General features: G+C 36.3%; 1 protein-coding gene across 4 annotated transcripts in view; it reads left to right on the top strand.

The window, feature by feature from the left end:
* GULP1 (GULP PTB domain containing engulfment adaptor 1) overlaps positions 1–22,584 on the top strand; it is a 149,619-nt gene that overhangs the window by 63,819 nt on the left and 63,216 nt on the right. For all 4 annotated transcript variants that reach the window (XM_068948337.1, XM_068948335.1, XM_068948338.1 and 1 more), the window contains one exon: positions 19,874–19,942. In XM_068948337.1, coding sequence (XP_068804438.1) covers positions 19,915–19,942 — 28 coding nt within the window. In that variant the 5' untranslated portion in view covers positions 19,874–19,914. The remainder of the gene's footprint in view (positions 1–19,873; positions 19,943–22,584) is intronic.

Below are 22,584 nucleotides of genomic sequence, written 5' to 3'. Positions count from 1 at the left end.
CACACTTATTACAGATAATTTAGAGCAAGTTGAAAGCAGTCAGGGAGGTGAGCTGGCAAAATCCAAGTGAAGTTGTCCAATGCATTAAACAGGTACCAATAGCTTACTGGACCTGGGTTTATTTTCAGCCAGGAAACCTATATCTTTCTAGAAAATAAATATAAATCAAAGCATATATTATCTTGCATGGAATTTTAATTTACTATTGGATACTCAGTAGTTGTGGCAGAAGCAAATGATACCTGGACAGCACAAATCCTAGTTTCAACAATAAAAGCATCTAGTTATTCAGCGCTTCCCTGAGGATAATCCTTCATCTGAGTTGCTTAGCTGAGATCTGCCCATTGGATCTTGGATAGAACTTGGCCTGTGGTGTGAAAAGAACCTCACGCTTGCTCTTGATGGTTCAAGGAAGGAGAAGCATACTTGGAACTTCATTAGAACTTTCCTTCTAATTTGTTTTTTCTTTGCTTGAGCACTAAATTCAGAAAAATGAGTACCTAAAACTGTTTTCTAGTCTCATATCAGGTACTAAAGAACTACTACAGACACTTTAGGCCTGAATGCAGACCTTTACTGAAGACAGTGGATGGTACTTACTGTTTCTACCTCAGACATGTGCTAGTGGAAAATAACTTGCACTTTGTTCAAAATAAATTAAAACCAAATGAAGATCAAAGTCAAAAAGGACAGGGTGGCACCTTATCTCAGTTGCATCATGTCAGAAGCCTGCCTTGTATGTTTTAACTGGATTGAACTTGGATCTACACTTGTAGTTTTTTACTTCTGGTTAGTTCATAAAAGTATAGCAAGCTGACATGTTCCACTGTTAAATTTTGGGGTGTTAGCAGCAGGTGCTCTACAGGTTTTAAGACAGTGCCATTCACAATTACAGAAGCTACTGTAGTTTGAATTAGCTGTGGTTTTATTATACTCATTACATAAATCTGTTTTGTGATATTGTACTGGTCAGTATTCTCAGTACTTGCACAGATTTTTTTGTATGTATGGGAAGGAGAGAGGGAGAGAGCTTTCTCAAATAAACTTACGCTGATTTGAGAGGGAACTCTGTTTAAGAAAGCTTTGAATTTGGGAAGCCTTCTGTTTCCTGGCAAATACTGCCTGTTTCATCTTCAAGGTACTGTGGACCTAACCTATTTTATTAGGTCTTCCCATGAGGGACAGTACCACCTGTCTTAGGTGTTAAAGCTATAGTGTATTTCTGGTCTTTCCAGAAATAAGATTGCTTATGAATCTTTCTACTAAAGCATTGTTTATTTAGGGTTAATAAATGAGACAGAAGTTCCACTGAAATGTGTCTTTAATTAGCATTCTAATCAAATGCTATTCACATGAAATATCTTAATTTGTTTTTAATTTAACCAGAAAGAGGAGTATGAGATTAGTTTGCCTTCATCCCTAGTGCCAGCAGAGTGACTACCATAACCTAAAACTTCATATATTTGTTAGGTTCTTGGAAAGAACTATTGGTTATTTTACAATCTACCTTTCTCAGGAGGGGTAAAGGGAGAGTGAAGCTTGCCGTTCAGTGCTTGGAGGTGTTAAAGGTGCAAGTACATGAAAACTTCAGCTATAATTCGGGAGGAAATATTAAATCACAAGTAATCATTTGGTTTCCAAGTGAACCAAATTAATTCATAATAGTGTTGCTGTACGTGTTTCTTTTGCTTGCCCTTCTCTTCAGGTGTGATTCTACTACTGTTGCGTTTAAAAGCGTGAATATATGAAACGAACTGGACGATGATTCCCCCCCCAGTGGTATTGAACATTTGTGTCATAACTACATAGTTTTGCACTTTAAAATATAATGGAGAATGAATTTCTTAAAATCATATAGATTTTGTTTTTCTTCTCTCTTCCTCATAAAAGTTATCTGGGCCATAGAAGAGTGAGTTGTGGAAAGTGCTGTAATTCTGTTAAGAATATCCTGTACTTTGCTATCCTTTCTTTAATGTAGCTCATATCTGAGATAAACGAAGAGCATCCCTCTATTTGAACGTTCAGCCTTTTATTGCTGTCAGTGCGAAATCTAGGAATTTAACGTGTTTGCATGTTGAGGAAATTTGTGTTAGGATTTTGCTGATGAAGCCACCTTCTTCAAAGTGCAGTTTCTTTAGGTATTAAGGCTCTGGTACCTCAGGTCTGATGGATCCAGTTGCATGACCACAGAAATTGTCCCTAGTTGTTTTCCTTGTGCTCTGTGGCAGGGACTGCAGAATGAGGTGCGTGCCTGTGATTCAGCTGCACTAGCTATCTGGTGCAGTAGCACAAACTCACCTCCATCATCAGTTTAAGCTAGCATGTTGGGCCAGTGGGGCTTACCCAATTAGGTTTCTTAACATGCCAAAAAAAAAAAGTATCACATAGCAATCTCTGTGGTGCTTACAATGGAAAAGCAGCCCAAAGCAACCACAGTCCTGAGGGCATGGAGAGTGTTAATAGCATTTCCACAGCGTGAATTCAGAAGCAGTAATTGGTTTTGTCATTCTGCCTCTGTTTGTAGTAGTAGTGATGGAGTCTTATTTGTTCTCTGTGGCCATTTCTGCATATTGTGTTTCCAAGTTTCTAAACTTTTGTTTAATTAAGCTGAAATTTGACTGCCTTTGTGAAATCCATACTAAAAGTTTGCTGCTTTAAAATTCAAACTTTCATTGGACTTCTAAACTTGAAGTATTAATGGTTGTGGTTCTACACAAATTTTTTTTTGCTCTCCCTTGTAATCTGTACCTCTTCGATAGAGGTAAGAAAAACCTGTGCCACATACATAGTAATGTAACTAGTTGATGTTATAATTAGTGATTTTTTAAGGCAAACAGTTTTTATTGGATGAAAAATACAATCTGTAAAGTCCTGTGTATGATTTCTGTGTATGATATTAGATCAAATAGTAGAATGTAGGTTCTACATGATTTCTGAAACGGTTGTCAACAGTCTGAACACATGTAATCTATATTTAAAAAACAAAACAACAAACCCAAAAATTTTTTTAGTGGATTTTCTTTTTGTGTGTGTGTGACTTTACCATTTTCCTCATTTCTCCAACCCACAAATGTCATTTGGACTAAGTTTGTAAGAAGTCAGTGTCAGTAGTTTGTCCTTGAGCTGTCTGAATGCTGACTTAAGAAATTCTGCTGTTGAAATTCCTCCTCAGAAAGTTTTGTTTCTCTACTTTAATTGCCTACAGAAAATGCAGTATCTGGCCTTGTTAGGCTTCCACATTCATAGAGGGATACGTTTCAGTGTAAGTAAATAGATGAGGTAGTGTCAGATGTGAACTCAAACTGTTTTCTGAGGCATTTGTATAGTATGTCTTATTATTTGTAGCAAGCAACTGTGTACAGTAGAGATTAGAATGAGAGGTTCTGCAGCCCTCCTCTGTCTACCCTTCAAGCCCCTTTTTAAAAACAAGTCCTTTCTTCGAATTTCCATACTTTTGAGTCATGGTAAAGTCTTAAATTAACTAGTCAACATATCTGTGGTAAGAACTCAGTAGCTTTGCACAGCAGGTGCTTATTTATTAGGTAACTTCATTTTCAGCTGAAATTTGTTTCATGATATGTGAAATTAAAAAGGTTTCCTCCTAGATTTATTGATGCAATCCATTGCCATTTCCTATTTTAATTTATAAATTACTTTAAAGAACTCTCTCCCTGAAGTTAACATTCTTAATGGGTTTGAAGGATTTTGTATTGTTTATATCCTCCTGCCATGGATCAATTGCGTTATAATTTTGACTCCTGTTGAGATAGGTGAAGAATTACATTTCACATCTCTACTGTTACAGATTTAGTATGCAAACATGTAATGTTCCTGTTAAAACTCAAAGTACTGTTATCATTCATCTTGTATTTATTTTGTCTTTGTTTATACATTTGTTTTCATATTAATAAAACATTGCCTGTAATTCAGTTCCAGAATTGGAAAATGTAGAGATTTTTAGTCTCAGTTATCAGGCTGTTTGGTTTTGGCCTTCTACAGACAGATAAACGATCGAAGTGGTTTTGGAGTTTTTTCCCCTACTTTAATTACTTCCTTCCTGCAGAGAGTTGATGCTGCCTTTTTATCCTCACCTTTAACTGTTTTATCACAGAAGTGGGAAGACTAGGGCTACCTACCTGAAGTGTAATCAGGATCTTAAAGTATACACACATCACTTAACAGTAAATTCCTTTATTTCCATGGTTCTGTGACCTTATTTCCTGATCTATTAGACATTAATTTATTTTCTGTGGAATTGAGACGTTCTCACTTGCTTTTGGAATGGAAGTGTAAAGACCAAATTGCTTTGTAAATGTTTGAAAAGCCTTATAAGCCAAGATATTTTGCTTCATCTAAATGTGGTTTAGTGGTACAGCTGTAAATGATAGCCATTTTATAACATTTTGAAGAGTTTTATGTAAACTTCTACTTTAATGACTCAACAACTTCTTATATGATTAGCCATTCAAGAATAAAAACTGACCTCTTAATTGGCTCAGTAGGCATGTGTACTACTTATAACATCTCCCTTTTTGGATTTTGAAGTGACTGTAGAATTCAAGATGGGGGAGGAAAAAATCCAGTCAAAGGAGCTCTCTGAATGTAATTGAATCTTGCTAGATCTAAAATAAAATCCACTTTAGTAGACTAGAACACTTAAATTTTAGTCTACTTCAAACACAAATTTTTTTTGAATGAAAGAAAATCAGACCTGGGTAGCCAAGTAGGTTGTGTTTCAGTGATGTACAATAGTAGAGAAAATCAATGACCAGCTGTGAAATGATATGACTCTTTTTAACACTAGATGACTGGGGGTTTTTTTGGAGGAAGGTATTTTTACCTGATTAGTCACTTCATGAAGATTTCAGTGACCAAAAGAAATACATTTTTAAGGAAATGTTGGAAATGTTGAAAATGAATATGGAGATTAATATACTTTTCATTTCTTTGACTTCTGACTTGGGTTCTTGCTTGCATAGCAGTAAGCACAGATTCTGTTAGTTCCTTTTCTGCATATTGCCTTGTCTCCTTCCTTTTGAAGAAAATCTTATTTTCCTGGGTGAATGTAATGCTTTTTGTAGACTTACTGCCATGGAAGTAACTCTCAGGGAAGAGTTGTTCAGTTTTCCATTATAATGTGTTTACTCTGCCATACTGGGATGTTAATTTGTAAGGCTTTTTGAAAGTGTATGTGCTTGACTGCCCCCCCTGCCTTTTGGTAGCAGTCCTTTCAGAAGTTCAAGGGCTGAGATGGCAGCAGTATGTGATGGGCACTGGATTATGATGATCTATGAAGAATACTCTTACCTTTAAATAATGAAACAGCTCAGTGCTTTGCAACTTTATTAGGAAGGCACTGAATATTTTGTGCATTGTTACTCACATTTTGCTATATTTTATATTTTAAGATTCCTGAAAAATGGTGTTCATCCTCTAAAACTACCAGTTTTGAGTCTTACAGTTTTGTTCCTGCCCTCTACCAAATTTTACAAAATTAAAACTTGCATTTGCTTGAATATTCCTCTACAACTCTGATTTTGTTTTAGTTTGATGTAGCCTTTTTGTGTGCCTGTGCACCATGCAGTTGTGTTAAAGTGTTTTCTGAAAGCACAATGCATGTTTCCGGGTGTTTCGTTCCCAGCATCTGATTCTGTGTATTTTTTAAAATATTCTCTTACTTTTAAATATGCCTTCTGCCTTTTACTGCTAAATGGTGAGGGAGAAATGTTCTCTAGAACATCAGTCTTTGTATTTTTAGTCTTGCATCTACAAAATGCATTTCTGACCTAAGGAGTTGGCAAAATCCCATAATACTGTGTGATTAAAAGGAGGTGTCAAATATTATGATAATGGCAGTTATATGGATACTTAAGAAGAGTGGATAGCTGAGCCAGGTGATCTCTTAGTGCCTGCAATTGGCATAGGGCTTAGACAAGTACCTGAGCTGAGTTACTTCAGCTTAGTGATTTTCTGTTCATCACATAAGCTGTTAACTGTGTGCGGGTGGCTTCTTGTCAAATACAGATTAAATGTGCTATTTTGACCTTAAGTGGAAGTGGCAACTTGTATTTCAGCTCACTGGTATGTTTGACCAGAGATATGTATGTGTGCTCATAGAAATGATATTTTTGTTCAACAATTAAAGTTGCAAGAGGCGAGTTTAGATATCCCTATTATTTCGGTTTAGGGAGTTCTAGATCTCTTGCACTAAAAACACACTAAATGAAATTGACTTCATACTTGGAGATATCACAAGACTGTACAGTTTTATAGCTTGAACTGCACTAAAATCTAGCACAGTGTTGAGTGGTGGATATAAAAGAGCATATGAGCTTTGTTCTTGGATTTTACAGAGGTATATTGTACTCAAATTTTGGTGCTACTTGGTAGATATCTTCAATAACAGAAGTCCTGCTTCCTATGACTTGCTGAAGGAAAGATGCATGTTTCTCTGGTTAGAAGTGAACTTTTTTTTTTAACTCAGTAATCAAGTTTAACTTGTTCAAGAATGGGAAAAATGGCAATGTCTGCTAGCAGCTTTCCTGTTACCACTTACAAAGTTCTGTACAGTCTGCTTACTGAATTTTTGAGTCTGCAAAGAATACAGGTCTGAAAATAGGACAATTCAGAAAAAAGAGAGAGGTACCAAAAGGTGGTATTTGTGTGGCAAAGAAAATCATTTTTACTTTTTGATGAAAAGTGCAGATATTCTAATACATTGAAGCAGCAATTAAAATAATTTTGAATAATGTATTTTAATAGTATAATCAGAAAACAGATGAATCAGTAGATGCAAATGCCACAAGTGAGGTTGTTATCACCCTGAGCAAAGCAAAGATTTGATTTCATGCGAATGAATCTATTCAATGCTGGGACGATGGGCACAATACCAGAATGCAAACATCTAATTCAGGGCAAAAATGCTTCTTTCATGCAAAGCAACATGGGGAACATGCATACAAAAGTGCATATTTTTTTTTCCTTCCACCGCATTTTGTTTCTATGTTCTCCTTTGTTTTAGCCAAAACAGAGAAACTATGCAACACTGCAGACCTATATCTGACTACTAGGCAGTTAGACAAGTCTGCAAGGTCTTAAGACTGTAAAAGTATTAAATAATATAGCAGCAAAGTATTGAAAGATAAGAGCTCCCTTGAATGTCAAAATGACATTTTCTTCAAAGGTTCATAATCCTGAATGCAGACAACAAACAGCTGGAGAAAATTCTCTGGTAAATATGTGATTATTCTTTAGTGAGGCCACAGTGATATATGTGAAATGAAAAAAAAGAGGAACATGGCCATATATTGCTGTTAACATTAAAATTGTCTTTGTGGCGTCTAACCGAAATAGTTGAGCTAAGTTCAAGTTGTGATGGTGAATCACTCTTCCTTTTTATTCTAGGCAGTTGGAGGAAAATTGCCTTAATGAAAACTAAAAATTAAAGGAATTACATAAGGAAAAATGAAAATGAAATGAAAAAAGATTATTTTTGGGCCAAGAACCTGAACAAATGAACTATCCTGTAGTCATCACAGCAATGACAAGGAATTGATAATAAATGCCATCAATATCAAAAGCAATCATTTAGCTTGGGTGGCCACCTGGGACCAGAAATGCGAAGTACCTGTTGCTGTGAAGGTTCCCAGAAGCACAGTGAGAAAAGTGAACTAACTGTGGAGCTTCACTGTAGTCAGGCTGAATCACTAATTCACAGTGATTCACAATATTACCACAAGTTTTCTTAGCTGATCCTAGCTACATCCTTGGTTGTAGCCCATAAAATTAGTGAAAGTTGCTGGCACCCTGTCCTGATTGTAGTTCCACCTTTCTTCTCATCTAACTGCTTGAAAATTCTGCTTAGCTCTCAGTCAGTGAAACAGTAGTGAGATAGTCTGTTTGTAAAGCAGCAGTTACATTCTGGTTCTGTAGTACTGTTATGATAACTGTTCTTTTAAAAGCAAACTATCTAAGCTTTCCGTAAAAACTGTCAAGACTATTTTGAAGTGCTGAATAACTACTAGAAAATATTTTCAATTTAGGAAAAACCTTAAACAGAATTTTGGAACTCAGAAGTCCTGCTTTTTCTTGCAGCTGTCAAGCAAATCTTTTAATGATGTTGGGAGGCCATTTATCATTGCTATACTTTGCTCATCTACAGGATAGAGTAACAATAATCTTATAGGAGTGTTTACAAAGTTACTTAGTGTCACTATGAACTTTTACATCCTTTGCTGGAAGATTTCATAGATGCTCATAGCATTATAGGAGAGGAAGCAGCTTCCCCATTATTAACAAGCAACTAGTTTCCTTTATTATATCATTTCTAGCTCCTGTATTACTTTGGCTTAGAAAATTCCTTTGGTTTATTAGGTCTGATTCCCCTGGCCCCAGTCCCATCCCCCGGTCGGGGGTTGGAAGTCTCTCCACAGAATTTGAAGGAAATTCAGACATTGGTTCATTTGTTTTAGCTCTTTAAAGATTGCTTTAAAGTCAGATTTTTTCCTTCTAGCTGCTTATTACTGTTTTGTTTGTGTATTGTAAATGAAAAAACTGCAAAGTATATTTTTGCTTCTTACTGGCTTGCTAACAACCATAACATTTTGAAAGTTAATATATATTGTGACTTCTGAACTGTGTAGACTCTAGGGTGTAAAAGCCATTCAGGTTTCAGTGGCAGCGTTTTGGAATTTCCTTACTTGAGAAGAAAGCTTGTACTGGCAGTGTCAGCAATATTTTCTTCTTGAAGAAGCTACAAAGTGAGAAAATTTATTTTAATTTAGCTCCTATGGTAATCATTACTTTTTGAATAGACACAGTCTTACTGCTTCTGATTTTAATTGACTTTTAATGCGTTGACATTCTTATTAGTTCTTGTGTTTTATTTATGATGACAGAGTCAAGTTATAATGAAGGATCACTTTTGACCTTACACTCTTAAACATGTATGGCTAAAGCTGAACCCTTTTGGGAAATACCACCAAGTTGTGACCAGCAAGGTACATTTTTAAAAATCCAGGTAGCAGAGGCATGGTTTCTTGGTGGGGGGTGACAGCATTGTGTTTTATGTCATGATGTGTGCAGTGGGATTCCAACAAGATTTAAACATAGGTAGTTTAATAAACAAATTCTACCTTGCATTCTCATGGTCACAAACAAAGAGAGGAAAAAGGAGTGTAGAGCTTTGGCAGAATGATCTGGAACTTCTATCTGTAGTACACTGTAGTACTTAATGTTTCCCATTACTCAGCTAACAACAATATTTCTGCTTCAGTTCCTGTTCAGTTTATCAAAGCATTTAAGTAGTTTCACGTGTGATTTTTTTCTTAGCTGCAATAATGCTTTATGCTTTCAATTTTCAAGATAACTGCTAATTTGTCATTTCATTTTCATCTCTGTTCCCCAGATCATAACAGCACTATTTTTTCCTCTGTGTGTTTTTGTATGTGTATATTGAAATTTGTGTTCCGCAGAGATGATTGCCAGTTGGAGCATCTCTCGTATGAGCAGAGGCTGAGAAAGTTGAGGCTGTTTAGGCTGGAGAAGATAAGGCTCTGGGAATCTTATCAAGGTGTATAAATACCTGATGGGAGGATGTCAAGAGGATAGGGTCAGATTCTTCTCAGTGGTGGCCAGTGAAGAAGAAGAGGCAGTGGGCACAAACTGAAACACAGGAAATTCCACTTGAACAAAAGCAAGCATTTATTCACTGTGAAGGTTGAACATTGAACAAATTACCAAGAGAGGCTGTGGAGATATTCAAAACCCGACTGCACGTGGCCCTGGGCAACCTGGTGACCGTGCTTGAGCAGTAGGGTTGGACTAGAAAATCTCCAGAGGTGCCTTCCAACCCCAACTAGTCTGTGATTTATTTCAGTATTGTTGAACAATATTTACTCTACTTTTACCTGAGAAGTACCATTTCTAAGGAATGATCTAGACAACGATGTTCTACCACACTTCTTAAAATTTTTTTTATAAAGGCAGAGCAGTAAAGATATCTATCTAAAGAGTTCAGTAATGGTCTTTTTTGTTGGCATACCACAAGTGATTTAGTTTAGAGTGCACATATATATATACATATATATGCACATATATTCATGTACTCTCAAAAGAATGAGCTTTGAGTCTTCTTACATAAGTTTTCCATTAAAACAGAATGGTTTTTGGAAAAGCGTGAAGAACTATAGCTACATATGTGTACTTCTGAGCAGGATTTTTTATAGTACTGTGCCATAAAGACTATTCCTATAAAAGAGGTTTCCATATCTTGCTGCACTTCTCACTCATTACCTTTGTGCTCTGCTTTTGTATTTATGAACATTTAAAGCTATAGTAGCAGCAAGACTGTTTAATGTTGTGATTTAACACAAGCTTGTTTTTTTCAATACTCCTAGCTATTTCTTATGAAAAGGAACTACTATGAAATGCAAAAATACCACCAGAGATAGATGCTCAGTTATTGTGTGGTTGATTCTTTGATAGTATAGTGAAACTGAAGTATTTCAGAAAAGCAGTATTCAATAAGTGTTTGTGGAGTTGTGTTTGTATATCTAAAGCATCAAGTAGTGGTAGTTGCTAATGCAAGTTAAATTATTACTTGTTTGTGATTGTCCTGAAAATAGCTTAAGCTATCTGAGTAGCTGCATAGGCTTCATTAAATTGGGAATGTCAATGTATGTGTTTGAAGGGAGAAGAGTGGCACGTAATATGGTGCAACAATGGAGTATGAGGTACAGTTTTATGTTTACAGTTCTGATCTTTTTATATTTCACCAGCTAACTTGAGGTCTGGTTTTCTAAAGCAGTGTTTTCTCAAGTGTGAGAGAAGCTCACTTTCTCTTCTGGGGTTTTGCTGTGGTTTCCTCTTTCTAAAGAAAGAATGTGTGGTAATACCTATCTATGGAAAAATTCTCTAGGGCTACATGTTACAAGGATGTCATGAAAGTGTGTAATGTGCACCGGTAGAGTTTTGTTCTGTGTGCAGGCAGACTGCCATTAGCCACTGAGAGCTCTGCTTTTAAAGGAAATCAGCGCTGGATTTTCAAATGCTTGATACTGACAGGGATAGTTTTTAAAGATGTCTGAATGTATTATATCAAGTGCAAATGAGTTGTACTCTTCACCTATTCAGATACTTTTGAAAATCCAGTTTAAACAGGGTCATATTTGATGCATTATGAATCCATATGATGAGTTATAGAAACCTTGGCAGCAAATTTTACATTACAAAAATTAAAATTTGTGAAGGTGCAGTGAAACTGCCATAGTTTTGTCCCAATGTTTACAAATATAGCTACTGTAGCAAAAGCTATAGAGCTGAGTTGATATCTTAGATCCTTATAGAAAAGGGGAAGATACATGCCTGGAATGGACATTTTAAGCCATTCAATATGAAATGTTGCTGCAAGGGTCTTTCCAGTTCTATGCACCTCCCAGCAAGTGAAGTTCATTTTGATTGTCAAGAGAAAAGCCTGACACTTCCTTTCTATGGAAACATGGCACGTGTTGGTACCTCCTTCTCTCATCTCCCTTTACCTCCAGCAGTTTGATTATAGGAACTGTCACTGAATCTGCTCTTAGCAGTTATCTGAATTTTCTTAGAACGCTTAAGAGGATGATCTGTATTCTTTTCTTTCCTCTGCTGCTGGAGAGTCAGCATATAGCAGGGGCCTACCTGTAGAGTTAGGATTACTGTGCGTAGTGGTTTAAAGATCATGGTCATCCAAGTCTTCCGTGTTTGTAAGGGGCAATGGAAGGCAGTCTTTCAACCCCGCATATTGAAGATGCCTCAGTGAGACATTTTTTATGCAAAGCTGAACAACCTGTCAATGCAAAGTGTTAAACTTGCAGCATGTTTCAACTACATGGAAGTTTATTAAAGCAGGGACTGGAATCCCAGCCTTCCCGCTTCCAAGAAGCCCAATACCATGCTCTGGTACAATGAATGTTTGAGTCTAAACTTGCTGATCTATTATGCTTTTAAAACTCACGTATTCCCTTTAGTCCCAACTGAGTTAAAAGCTACACAGCATTCTTATCCAGGAATGCTAAAGAAGTTTAAGCCTTGTTGAAAATTCTATTATGTAGTAGTGTATGTATCAGTAATGTTCATTATTTCTATTAAAAATTGCTCCAGGGTAGATCATTTACTGAAATCTAGAAATAAAATCTGTAATAAACTTAATGTGCAAAAGTTGAACATTTCTCCTTAATAGATGTTATAATGAACCACTTAAACACATACCTGATCTACAAGATCGCGAGGAGGGGATTAATCTGTAATAAAATGATTTTTAGTTCTTATGCTTTTATATCAATTTGATGTCTTGTGCTTTTAACTTCACACTGCATTCTTTTCAAAATAGTAGGACCCTTCAGAACTAATTCCAAAGGGGTAGAGAAAATAAACTAAGGGAATGTAACATGATAAAGTCCCCCAAAAATATGATCTAGCTTTCAAGTTTCTCACTCGGAGATTGATTCTGCATGGATGACAGAATGAATATCGCTGACTTTCTCAATTTTGGAAACAGTCTGCAATCACTTAATAAAGCTGTATAAACACAACTTCAGGCTAATAAATTAAAGGTATGATTCTGAATGTATTGAAGTTATTGAGAAGCCTAGTGACTTTAATAGTAAGGGAGCATGTTCAGTATCACATTAAGAAGAAGTCTTTGAAGTAAATGGAATACTTTTTTAGCACTTGCTTCTGTATGTCATACTTTCAGAAGTATGAAATGTCAATAAATTGTTTAAGAAACGATCAGTTGTTAAAGACTTCTACGGCAGTGATTTTCAACGTGAGCTTTACTGCTGGGAAGAAGTGAACATGAGACTAAGAGGTAAGGAAGGAAGCATATATATACACTCTATCTAGCAGTCTTTATTCCTAGAATTTCTGCAAGGTTCTACTTTCCATTTGAAGGAGTGGTGGAACAAGGGTCCCCACATTACTGAAGGTATAGAAATACAGACTTGAAGTTTTACAGATAAATAGGTTAAATGATACTACCTTCTTTCTTTTCCTTCTGACATGATCTTGTTTAATGTGTACTTCTCACTTCTGGTACCTACGCAGAACATCTTCCATATGCCTCTGCCTGAACATAGGCATTCTAGTTTTTCACATCCTCTTCCACGTGCGAGTAATCATCTTGTTAACTTCAACTTCATGTTTAAGGAAGTGTGTGGAGCAGTGTTGTGGGGACCTGCTAAGCATGCCTACACAATGGTGTGTCTAATGCACTTCTCAAGTCTGATTAAAATATGCTTGGGTAGGATAGGGTGAAATGCTGCCTTTGGTTAAACAGTGTTGTACCTCTAGGACAGATGTGGTAAATGTGAAAAGCTTTCCGCTGTAGGCCAGAGCTAAACTGACCTGTATCTAAAATTCAGATTTCTTGTGTTTGTGTATTTGGAGATTACTTTTAGAATGCTTAACAGTCTTTTTCTCTCTGCCTTTTCTTTTTCTTTTCTTTCAGTACCATTTACTACAATGTGATTGTAGAAAAAGTACTGAATACAATAAAATTCTAGAAGGTTAACACAAATTTGCCATTGTTTGGGAGCCCAATGAATTCAAATGCTTTTTTCTTTTTTGCAAAGGAAATAATCTAAATAGGGAGTTTGAAAATAATCCATCAGTACCAAAACAGATAGCATCTATAGATTATATATGCAGCATATCAACTCTTCCAAAGGAGAGAGGATGACACCAACACAGAAGTAACCCATGTTCAGTGCCAGGCCATGTCTGTCTTTATAACTATATACGTCCATCCAAGCATGGACTGCCTCCAAAGTTTTGAAGACAATACTCTAACTTTGGCAGATTTATTTTGAGGGGAATGCTCTACCTGTGGTCCAAAAGGCTTCTTCCTGTGGAGAAAACAATTGTCACTATGTTATTAGGTTTATATTGTTAAGAGATGTATGATTTTTCTTGTACCTTCCTGCTGGTTTCAGAAGAACGTGACTGATCTGTGTTAAGACTGGAAGAATACCCTAACCCTTCAGCTTAGGGAGTTCCTGGCCGTTTGTTTCATAGAAAGAGGATGAGCCCATTAACAACTGAGCTATATTTAAGGGCTGTGGTTCCTGATTTTTTTTGATATTTGCCACACCACTTCTGTCTGCTGTTCCCCCTCACTCCCATTGTGTGAGCCCTGCTGATACCCCACTTCTCTGGTCTTTTTTCCCCTCGTCTGTCCCTCACTGTAGGGTCTGGTGCCCACACAGAATCCAAGTCGACTGGCCCAGTGGAGTTTTAGCTTGATGTATGCCACAGTGAGAATAGTATCCTCTCAACAGCAAGGCATTGTTTGGGAATGAGGATGAGCGGATTAGACTGAGGACCATTTTTTGACAAGATTTTTTCACTCTGCACATGTGAAAAATTACTGCAAGAACAAGCCTCAGTCTTCTCATGCAGATTTGCCTTCTGTCAGAAAGTACGTGTAGAGTTTGACTCAGGCTTTTGAAAGTGATGAGGTTAATAAAACTTTTAAAGTCAAACTTTCCAGGGACTAATGCTCTCCCTCACAGCTCAGTTTGTGCTTCTGTGTAATTATAAAGCCTGTACACAGACTAAGAACTTCACTTCACAGAAACTTGTTAAACTTTGAAGCCCATAGACCTGTGCTGTTTTCCCATTTGTTGAGGACCTTGAAGAGATCTTTTTACTACAAGTTCTTATAGTGCTAAACTTTATTCAAATGCTTCTGTTGCTTATATTCCCATAGACTGTATTCCATCATCACTTAACTTAAAAGATGCAAATAATCTCATTAACTTGAATAGAACTGCTTATCTACCAAACATTAAGAATGGCTGTATGGGATTGCAGGTTCAGGGTCTGCACTGAATTTTGTTCTTCACATCTTTTTCTTTTGACTGTCCTGTTTCAGAGTGGAAAGGTTTGCAGCTAAGTGTTATTTCAGTTATTTGTCATGCACAAGAAAGGAGTTTGTCATGATGTGATGTTCAGCTGGTTTTATACATCACTCTGTGTGGTCTTATGGTGTTTTTTCATTCATTGTCATGTGTCATCTCAGGACAATATTTATAATAATGTTTTGGTCTAACTTGGGAAAAAGTTTTGAAGCTGTTGCCATATTCCAAAGTTCCTCATCTTACCCTCAAAAGTAACTTTTAAGCCTATGAGTCATTGCAAATCAACGAATCACACATTCCTAAATGCTGCAGCCCTTTTGAAAACAGGATTTGAGATGATTTGTGTTTCATTCTTTAAGAAAGTATGCTTGAAAGGCTGGGTTCTAGGAGGAGAAAAAAATTTAAGTCTTCAGTTCTTCCAAAACTAAATTTGGCTTTGTATGGGAACTGCGAGTGGTTGGGAGAGGAGGGGCAAATTTGACTGTTTTGGAATAATTAGTTGCAGAATGAAGAAGATATAGGGGGGGAAAAAAAAGTTTGCCCCGGGTAATCATTATAACCCATTCATCCCACTTAAAGGGATGAGCTGAGGGGAGGAATGGAGGGGGAAAGATCCAAACAAATCCTGAGGAATGCTCAACTGCTAGAAGGAGATAGACGACAAATAAGGCTGGTTAGGTTGGGTGGTTTGTTTCATCCCTTTCGTAAGTACCCCCTCTCTTGGTTTGTCTGAGATGGATCTAAATTTAGAGAACACATCAAAACACAAAACTTCTGAGAGAGCCCACAGGCATTTTGGGATATCTGTCTAAAGATGTTTGGAAGCTTCAGTATTGTTCCTGCAGCCAGGGAGGATTGCAGTTGCTTATGTTTGAGGCTGGAAGGCTGCCACTTTCCTTCCTTTTGTTCCACTTCCTTTGCGGAATAGAGCATAGAAGACCACAACAGACACTGTAAGTAGTGGTAAAAAGTAATTGCAGAGGAAACGATTTCAGTTTCAGATCTTATCACCATTACACCCACAGGACCAGTCCCCTGCAAACACCTCAGTCACCAAATCCACTAGGTTCTTCACAGCCCTTGCTACTCTACTCTCAGCAGTTTCTTCCTCCCTGGGACAAGCACATCCACCTCTAAAAGTGAGGAGTTACTGAAAGTGAAGACAAATGGAAAAGGAGTTAAAAGTACTTGCTTTCTCCTGTTACTGTTTGTTTTTCTGTGGTAGTTTATATACTCAACTTCCCATGCCACATGATTAGTACCCAGATTCAGCCCTGGATGTTTGGCTGTGCTCCTGTGAACTTACTTTCTGAGCTCTCTGGTCTGTCCCTCTGTCTCTTCTCCTTGCCCCAAAAGAAATAACCTGAAGTACCCCAAAGTTTCCCTAATTCATACTTGTCAGAATTCTTTGTATTTTGGCAACTAATCACTTTGTGAAATCACATGCAAGCTTGCCTTTCCAAGCAGGGTTTGATTTCTGGAGGAAGCCGAAGAACACTCCTGGCAATAAGGAAGAGAAACATTCTTTGCATAGGTGTGTCTTCCTAAATGATGATGAGCAATGTACTATTTTCGTCTGCATTCCCTAATGCTTCTGATGGTTGTAATTGCTTTACCCTTTCTAAGCAGGTGATCTGATAGAATGGATGCTCCCCACCTTGCTTCTGCAGTGGGCCCCCTGCACCACAGTGGAGCCTCCTTCCTTTTGACTTCATTACAAGCTTGTAACAGACTGTTCTGCAACTCAATTTCTTCCAGCACTTTTAGTTATTATTTATAAAGCACTGGGAGAAACTGAAGCAGATTCTGTTGGAAAATCTGTCTCGCATCTGCAATCAGAGAACAGCTTGTTTTTATTTAGTTTGTTTGTCTGTTGGAATATCATTAGCAAAGATATCACAGATGTATTTAACCAAAGCTTTGCTCTCTTTGTAATCAAAAATTTGCTGCTGCTGGTCTGATACCAGCAAACTGTCCAATACACAGCTGAGGACTTCAGGGGTTCCAGAGAGGGTTCATGCCTTATCCATTTTCACTTGTCTTTGAAATTAGCACTGCAGTATTTTAAGATGCATAGGGCTCCTGCTCACAAAAAGAGTTTAGACAATTTTCCAGTAAAAGGTGGCGATAATCTACGATTTGTAAGTTCTTACTGTTGTGTGATTTTAAAACCCATCTGTCCTCTGTTCTTCGAGGTTCTCACAGGCTTTCTTTAAGCAGCAGTACAGTATCTCTAAAACCCTTAAGATTTAAAAGCAAATAAACTTTTTTGAAATTGTCTTTGAAATAAGGAAATTTGCACAGTATTTAACCACCTGCTTTTTCTGCCTCTGAGAGGTTCATGGAAGAGTTCATGTTAAAGTTTCAGTAAATACTCAGGATATTTTAAAGACAGATATATGTTGTTAATCATATTTCTCTTGCTGTTTAATAACATTTTCTGTGATAAGTAGGAGAACACTAAGTGTTTAATGTATTAAAAACTCCTTGTTGTTGCCTAAGCCATTTCTGTATTTTCTTATTGAAGTTTTATTGTGAATTGAAATTACAAGTACTTTCTTTTCACAGAAGTCAAGACATTTTGACTTTTAGAAGCGTAGATTATTTTAAATGCTAATCTATATCCTTATTCTTCAAAAACAATAATCCCAAGTTTTTATTTTCCATAGAAACACAATAATCAAGAATTGATTATTGCAACTTTGCTCTATTGTTGGACAAATATATGCAGCTTTTTAATAGCTGAAACAATTTATGTTGGGTATAAAAATTAAAATAGTTATACTGTTGTTTAAGTTAAAAGTGCTTTAAATGATGGTCTCTAGAGATGGGTAGAGGTCACAGCCTCACCGTGCACCTGCATAGTTTCTGTTCAGGAGCTGCTCTACTCAATAAGAGAACTCAAATACATAGCCAATAGTGTCTTCAATGAAGACTGAAATACCCCATACAAAAAAGGTTCAGAAGAAGGTGGTGTTATCCCAGCATGGAAGAGACCTTAAGTGATTGGTCTAGTGCCATTCAAGAAAGTTAAGAGTATATGAGAGAGAAACCCTAACTCTCTGACTTTTTACTCAAAAGTCATTTTATTCACTGCTATAGTAGTTCATGGGCAAAGTAAATGTACTGAACAGTTCTTCTAACTGCTTGTATACTGAATGTATATAACATGCTTTCTGCAAACGTAAACCTCCAAGCTATACGCATATCAGTTGCTTGAAAAGCTGAAATTCTAATCAACTTCATTGCTTGTTGCTTCATTTAAACCTGTTCTGTTCATTTAAGCCTGAATCTATTATCACTTCCAGCGTTGAAAATAGTGGTACTGCACAGAGCCTTCTTGAAGTCCTACTCTGTACCCCTCTTAGGTAGAGAGTCAATCACATCTTGGCAGCTTTTGGTGAAACTGCCTCATGGCAGAAATCATTCTCAGAAATCATTCTTAGACTTCAGGGCCCTTAGGGGAGTTTGCTGATTTCACTGACCTCTGGGTGTGCATGGCTTTGTGTGTAGCATGGATGGTAGTGAAGGATGCCAGTGTGAATGGACACATGGTGTGAGTAGGGCTTCTACAGTCATCTTGTGTTTAAAAAAAAAAAAAAAACCACTATGCAGTTTATCAAATTGTTTCTTTTGTTGGTGCCAAAAGTAGTAGCTGAAAAGTAAGTCCTGCTACTATAGCTTATTTGTGTCCTCTGCTTTTAAACACTCACTAAACATCTGCAAAACAAACTGGTAAATACGTATTGAAAGAGTAAGTGTAGGTTTGTTGCACATATAGGATAATGCATTGTCGGTTAGGTGAACAATAATTGTTCCCTCATTCTCACAGTATAATTTGGAAAATTACTAACATTACCAAACTCTGTACTTTATTTTCAAATTATCATGAGTTTGTAATAAAGATTGCCCACAGGTTGTAATGTAAAAGGTATGAATCATCTTCATAGAAATTGTGATATAATTGTTTTAATTGGTATTGAATGTATTTATTTGAAAAAGAAGACAAGAACTGTTTCTATTAAAAGCAAGAATAATATTCTAGGTGATTTCAGAGTTAATCTGATACCAAGTGCTTTGATTTTGTTTTTTCTCATGCTCCATCTGAGTGGAAAGAAGTGGTGGAGTTATCTTTAAGTATGGCAGAAAACAGGAAAAAGGTGCTTACACTACAAAATGGAATGGTTTTGGACTCTGCGTTGTTTTGTTTATTTGTTTTGGTTTGGGATTTTTTATTGCCTGCAAAGTGTTACTAAAGAAAATTATAATATGTTGTGAATATAAAATCAGAATAAGAATCTAAGGGGATATCTGTTTTTTGTGTGAAGGAAATGCACAGTATACTGCAAATTCTGTTATCCCCTAAACACATGCACCTATGTAGCAGATAGTTATACTTACACAAGTTCAATCAGATGTTGTAGATGTTGGTAAGTCTACAAGTTCTGATGTAAATGGAGGAAGAAGGTAGTCACAATGAAGGAAACTTTTTCAGTATTGAAGCCCCATGTGAAGAAGAAATTTAATTGTGCCTTTTTCTTTTTTTTAAGATGTCATGTTTATGTGAAGTTAAAAGCATAGCTTAAAATAGACTGGCAACCTAAATGGCACAAAACAAGGCAGTGAATATGTGGATTGAATGCTTTTATGTAGCCCTGTAATCGGCATTCATTTTAAAGCTTATGTGTAGTACGTATAGTTTTTGTTTTCATATATACATATAAGACCATCTGCTTTGTCTCTCATAAATTTCAGTGAGAAGAGCTTTACAGAAAGCTTTCAAATATCTTCATATTAAGGACCCCAACTCATTCAAGCATAAACCTTTTCAAAACTACAATTTCTGCCTCAGCAAAGTTTTTTTTATTTCTCTGAATTACTTCAGAATCATTAAAATCACTTGCATTTCCCTAACATGAAAGTAATCTGCTATTTTCAAATATAATAATGGACTTTGGATTTTTTGTGTTCTGCAGGTTAACGTGGGGGGAAGAAAACATTTGGATATATTTTCAACATGAATCGTGCTTTTAGCAGGAAGAAAGGTAAGTAACTTGACTTATCTTCCATGGGAAAAAAGTATCTTGCAAAATGCTTTATAATATTAAATATTAGCATTGTTGAAGAAAATACTTATGAATCGTTAATTAGGAAGGGATGACCTAAGAGATGCAGAGAGCAAAGCACTCTGAATTGATAGCTGTATAAGAATTTCTGGAGTGCAAGGCTTTTATTGAATCCTGTGCTATTTTCTTTATTGATTCCCCCACCCTGCCCCCAAGGATGGGCTGAAAACTTTTGGAACTTGTAAAGACTTCATGATTTCTGCATTTATTATGTGTTTCATTGGTTTATGTTCTTGGAGAAGCTATTTTAGAAAGCATGCTTTACTATACTGAATACTTCATGCTACCAAATATCTTGGTATGTTATTTAATAGAGGTAGCTTTTTAGTTATTCATGTAATATACCTTTATTCTGAAGATCCTTAAGTGAGACACGCTGAGCTAGAGCCTCTGCTTTAATAACTAAATAAACTCCATTGGAGAGAGTGCAGATGTTTTGTTAATATAACAAGAATTCCTGCCTTCATATCAATATTGAAGCTGGAAAGGAAAGGAGTCTGTTCTACCTTATCCCACCATGCAATGGCAGCATAACTGTATCCTTGCATGTCTAGTACACTTATCTGCTTAAATCCAGATGACTCCAGATCACGTAAGTAGTCCAGGATGTCAGAAGACGTACCTTGATCACAAAGGGAAGATATACTTGTTCACAGTAGCTGCAAAAACCAACCGAAGGTCGTTTGATACTCCAGCAACAACTGTTGAAATTACATATTTTAATAGGAAAATTCTCAGTACCTGTGTGAAGAATAATAGCTGTTCTGCTGACTTTAGAATTTGGTTGAACTACCAATTTACATATATTATGGGAAGAATTTTCTATTGTAGAAATATTAAATCGTATTATATATACAATTTAAGAACTGTAGAAAAATATATATTCTGTTTTCTGTTCCTTGATCAGTGGATATTTTATTAAAATAGCTTTAGATTATCTTCTATGGATCTCCTTTGTTCCTCTAGAAAAACAAACTCAAGAGTGATGTTATGCATATTCCTGCTGCTTCATTGAGTATGACAAAACTTGTGGAATATGCATCTACCACAGTAGTAGGAGCTTGCTTCTGTTTTGTTATCCAGTTTTGACTGAGTTGCTGATGAGTCCACTTAATTTTTCTTTTAAAGTCTGGTATGGTAGTGTGATCACTTTTTTAATCTCTTCAAATGCCATTGGTGTTTGTAGTGCAAAAAGTGATAGGCAGAGATCATTCCTGTTAATCTTGAGGTAAGTTTGTATCTTGATAATCTCAGTCTCTTTTTTTTAAGCAGTTTAGGAATATTAATGTAATTCTGTTGTAAAAGATCTTTTAAAATGCTGCATTTGCATACAGATTTTTCTTCTTAGTATTCTACTTCCTAAACTAACTTACCTATTTGTCCTTATGTGATTATGTGTATGTGTGATGTGTATACACAAACCAGAAAGCATTAACTGTGTTTCATTTTTAGTGAATGAAGGTTCATCTCCCAGTTGTGTTTGGCACTTTGATTCTTTTGCCATTAGTATCAGAACTGGTGCATATAAGTAAACAAAAATGAACTAGCCTTTGTTGGTTTTGTCTTATCAGAAATTGGAAAGAAATCTAGTGTTTTTTTAGATACATATGTAAATATGGAATGACTGTAACCCAAACCTTCTAGGACCTGTAAAAGAGTGAAACGTTGTCTCAAAACAGTGCTAAAAAAGTAGGTGAGTATATCCGCTTTAGGCTAAATTTAGTACTGAAATACAGTGTGTGAAACCCACTAGACTTTGTTATGGAGGATGGAAATCACAATTTAATTCCGTTCGTATTTATTTTAGGCAGGACCATTAGGGTATAATAAAGTGCTAGCCTCCGCTTACATATGGCACAATGTTCAATGCCAAAGCTACTGTTGTATGGGGGAATCTGAATTTTCTAACTTTTTTCCAGAAAATAGGAGTTCATAAGCTTGGTGATTGCGGCCAGACTATCAACTCATGAGGTGTAGATGGTATTCATGATGTTAAATGGAATATATTGAAGTAACAGCCCCTCATAAATCAAAAGGTTCACAGATTACATTTCTATGCAGTGGCTTTTTATGAGTCTCATTTATGAAAATAAAGACAGATGGTTTAATGAGCAGGGTCTGACTAAGCAGAGGAAAGCAATCGGAGGTTACAGGATGTAGGTTTTTTTATGTATGGAGTGGCTGTAAAGTGATCTTTAAATTTAATTGTAAACTTGAGCTGTGTTCCAAAGATGGCAATGTCATGTTTCATATTCCTTTTTTGGATGGGTGAGCAACAGGTGAAGCTCTAAAAGAGTGAAGGGCATAAGTATAGTTCTAAAGAATGTTTTAGGTGTTGTGGAGTTTATATTTCATATAGTGTTTTAAGCAGCTATCCTGTGCAAACAAACAGCTGTCTATCATGTGCTGTGTTTCAACATTATCAATAATGATAAAAATCGAAGAAACAATAGAAGCTTTGCAGACATATAAGTGGTTATCTTCCTTGTGATCTCTATATATTTTTGTGATTATATTTTGTCCTTTCATAAAATCACTAATCACCTTCCAGGAAAAAAAGA

Source organism: Struthio camelus, chromosome 6 (genome assembly GCF_040807025.1).
Source record: "Struthio camelus isolate bStrCam1 chromosome 6, bStrCam1.hap1, whole genome shotgun sequence".
Classification (NCBI taxonomy): Eukaryota; Metazoa; Chordata; class Aves; order Struthioniformes; family Struthionidae; genus Struthio; species Struthio camelus.
Note: the sequence above shows the minus strand (reverse complement) of the source record. Positions and strands in the feature narration are given on the sequence as shown.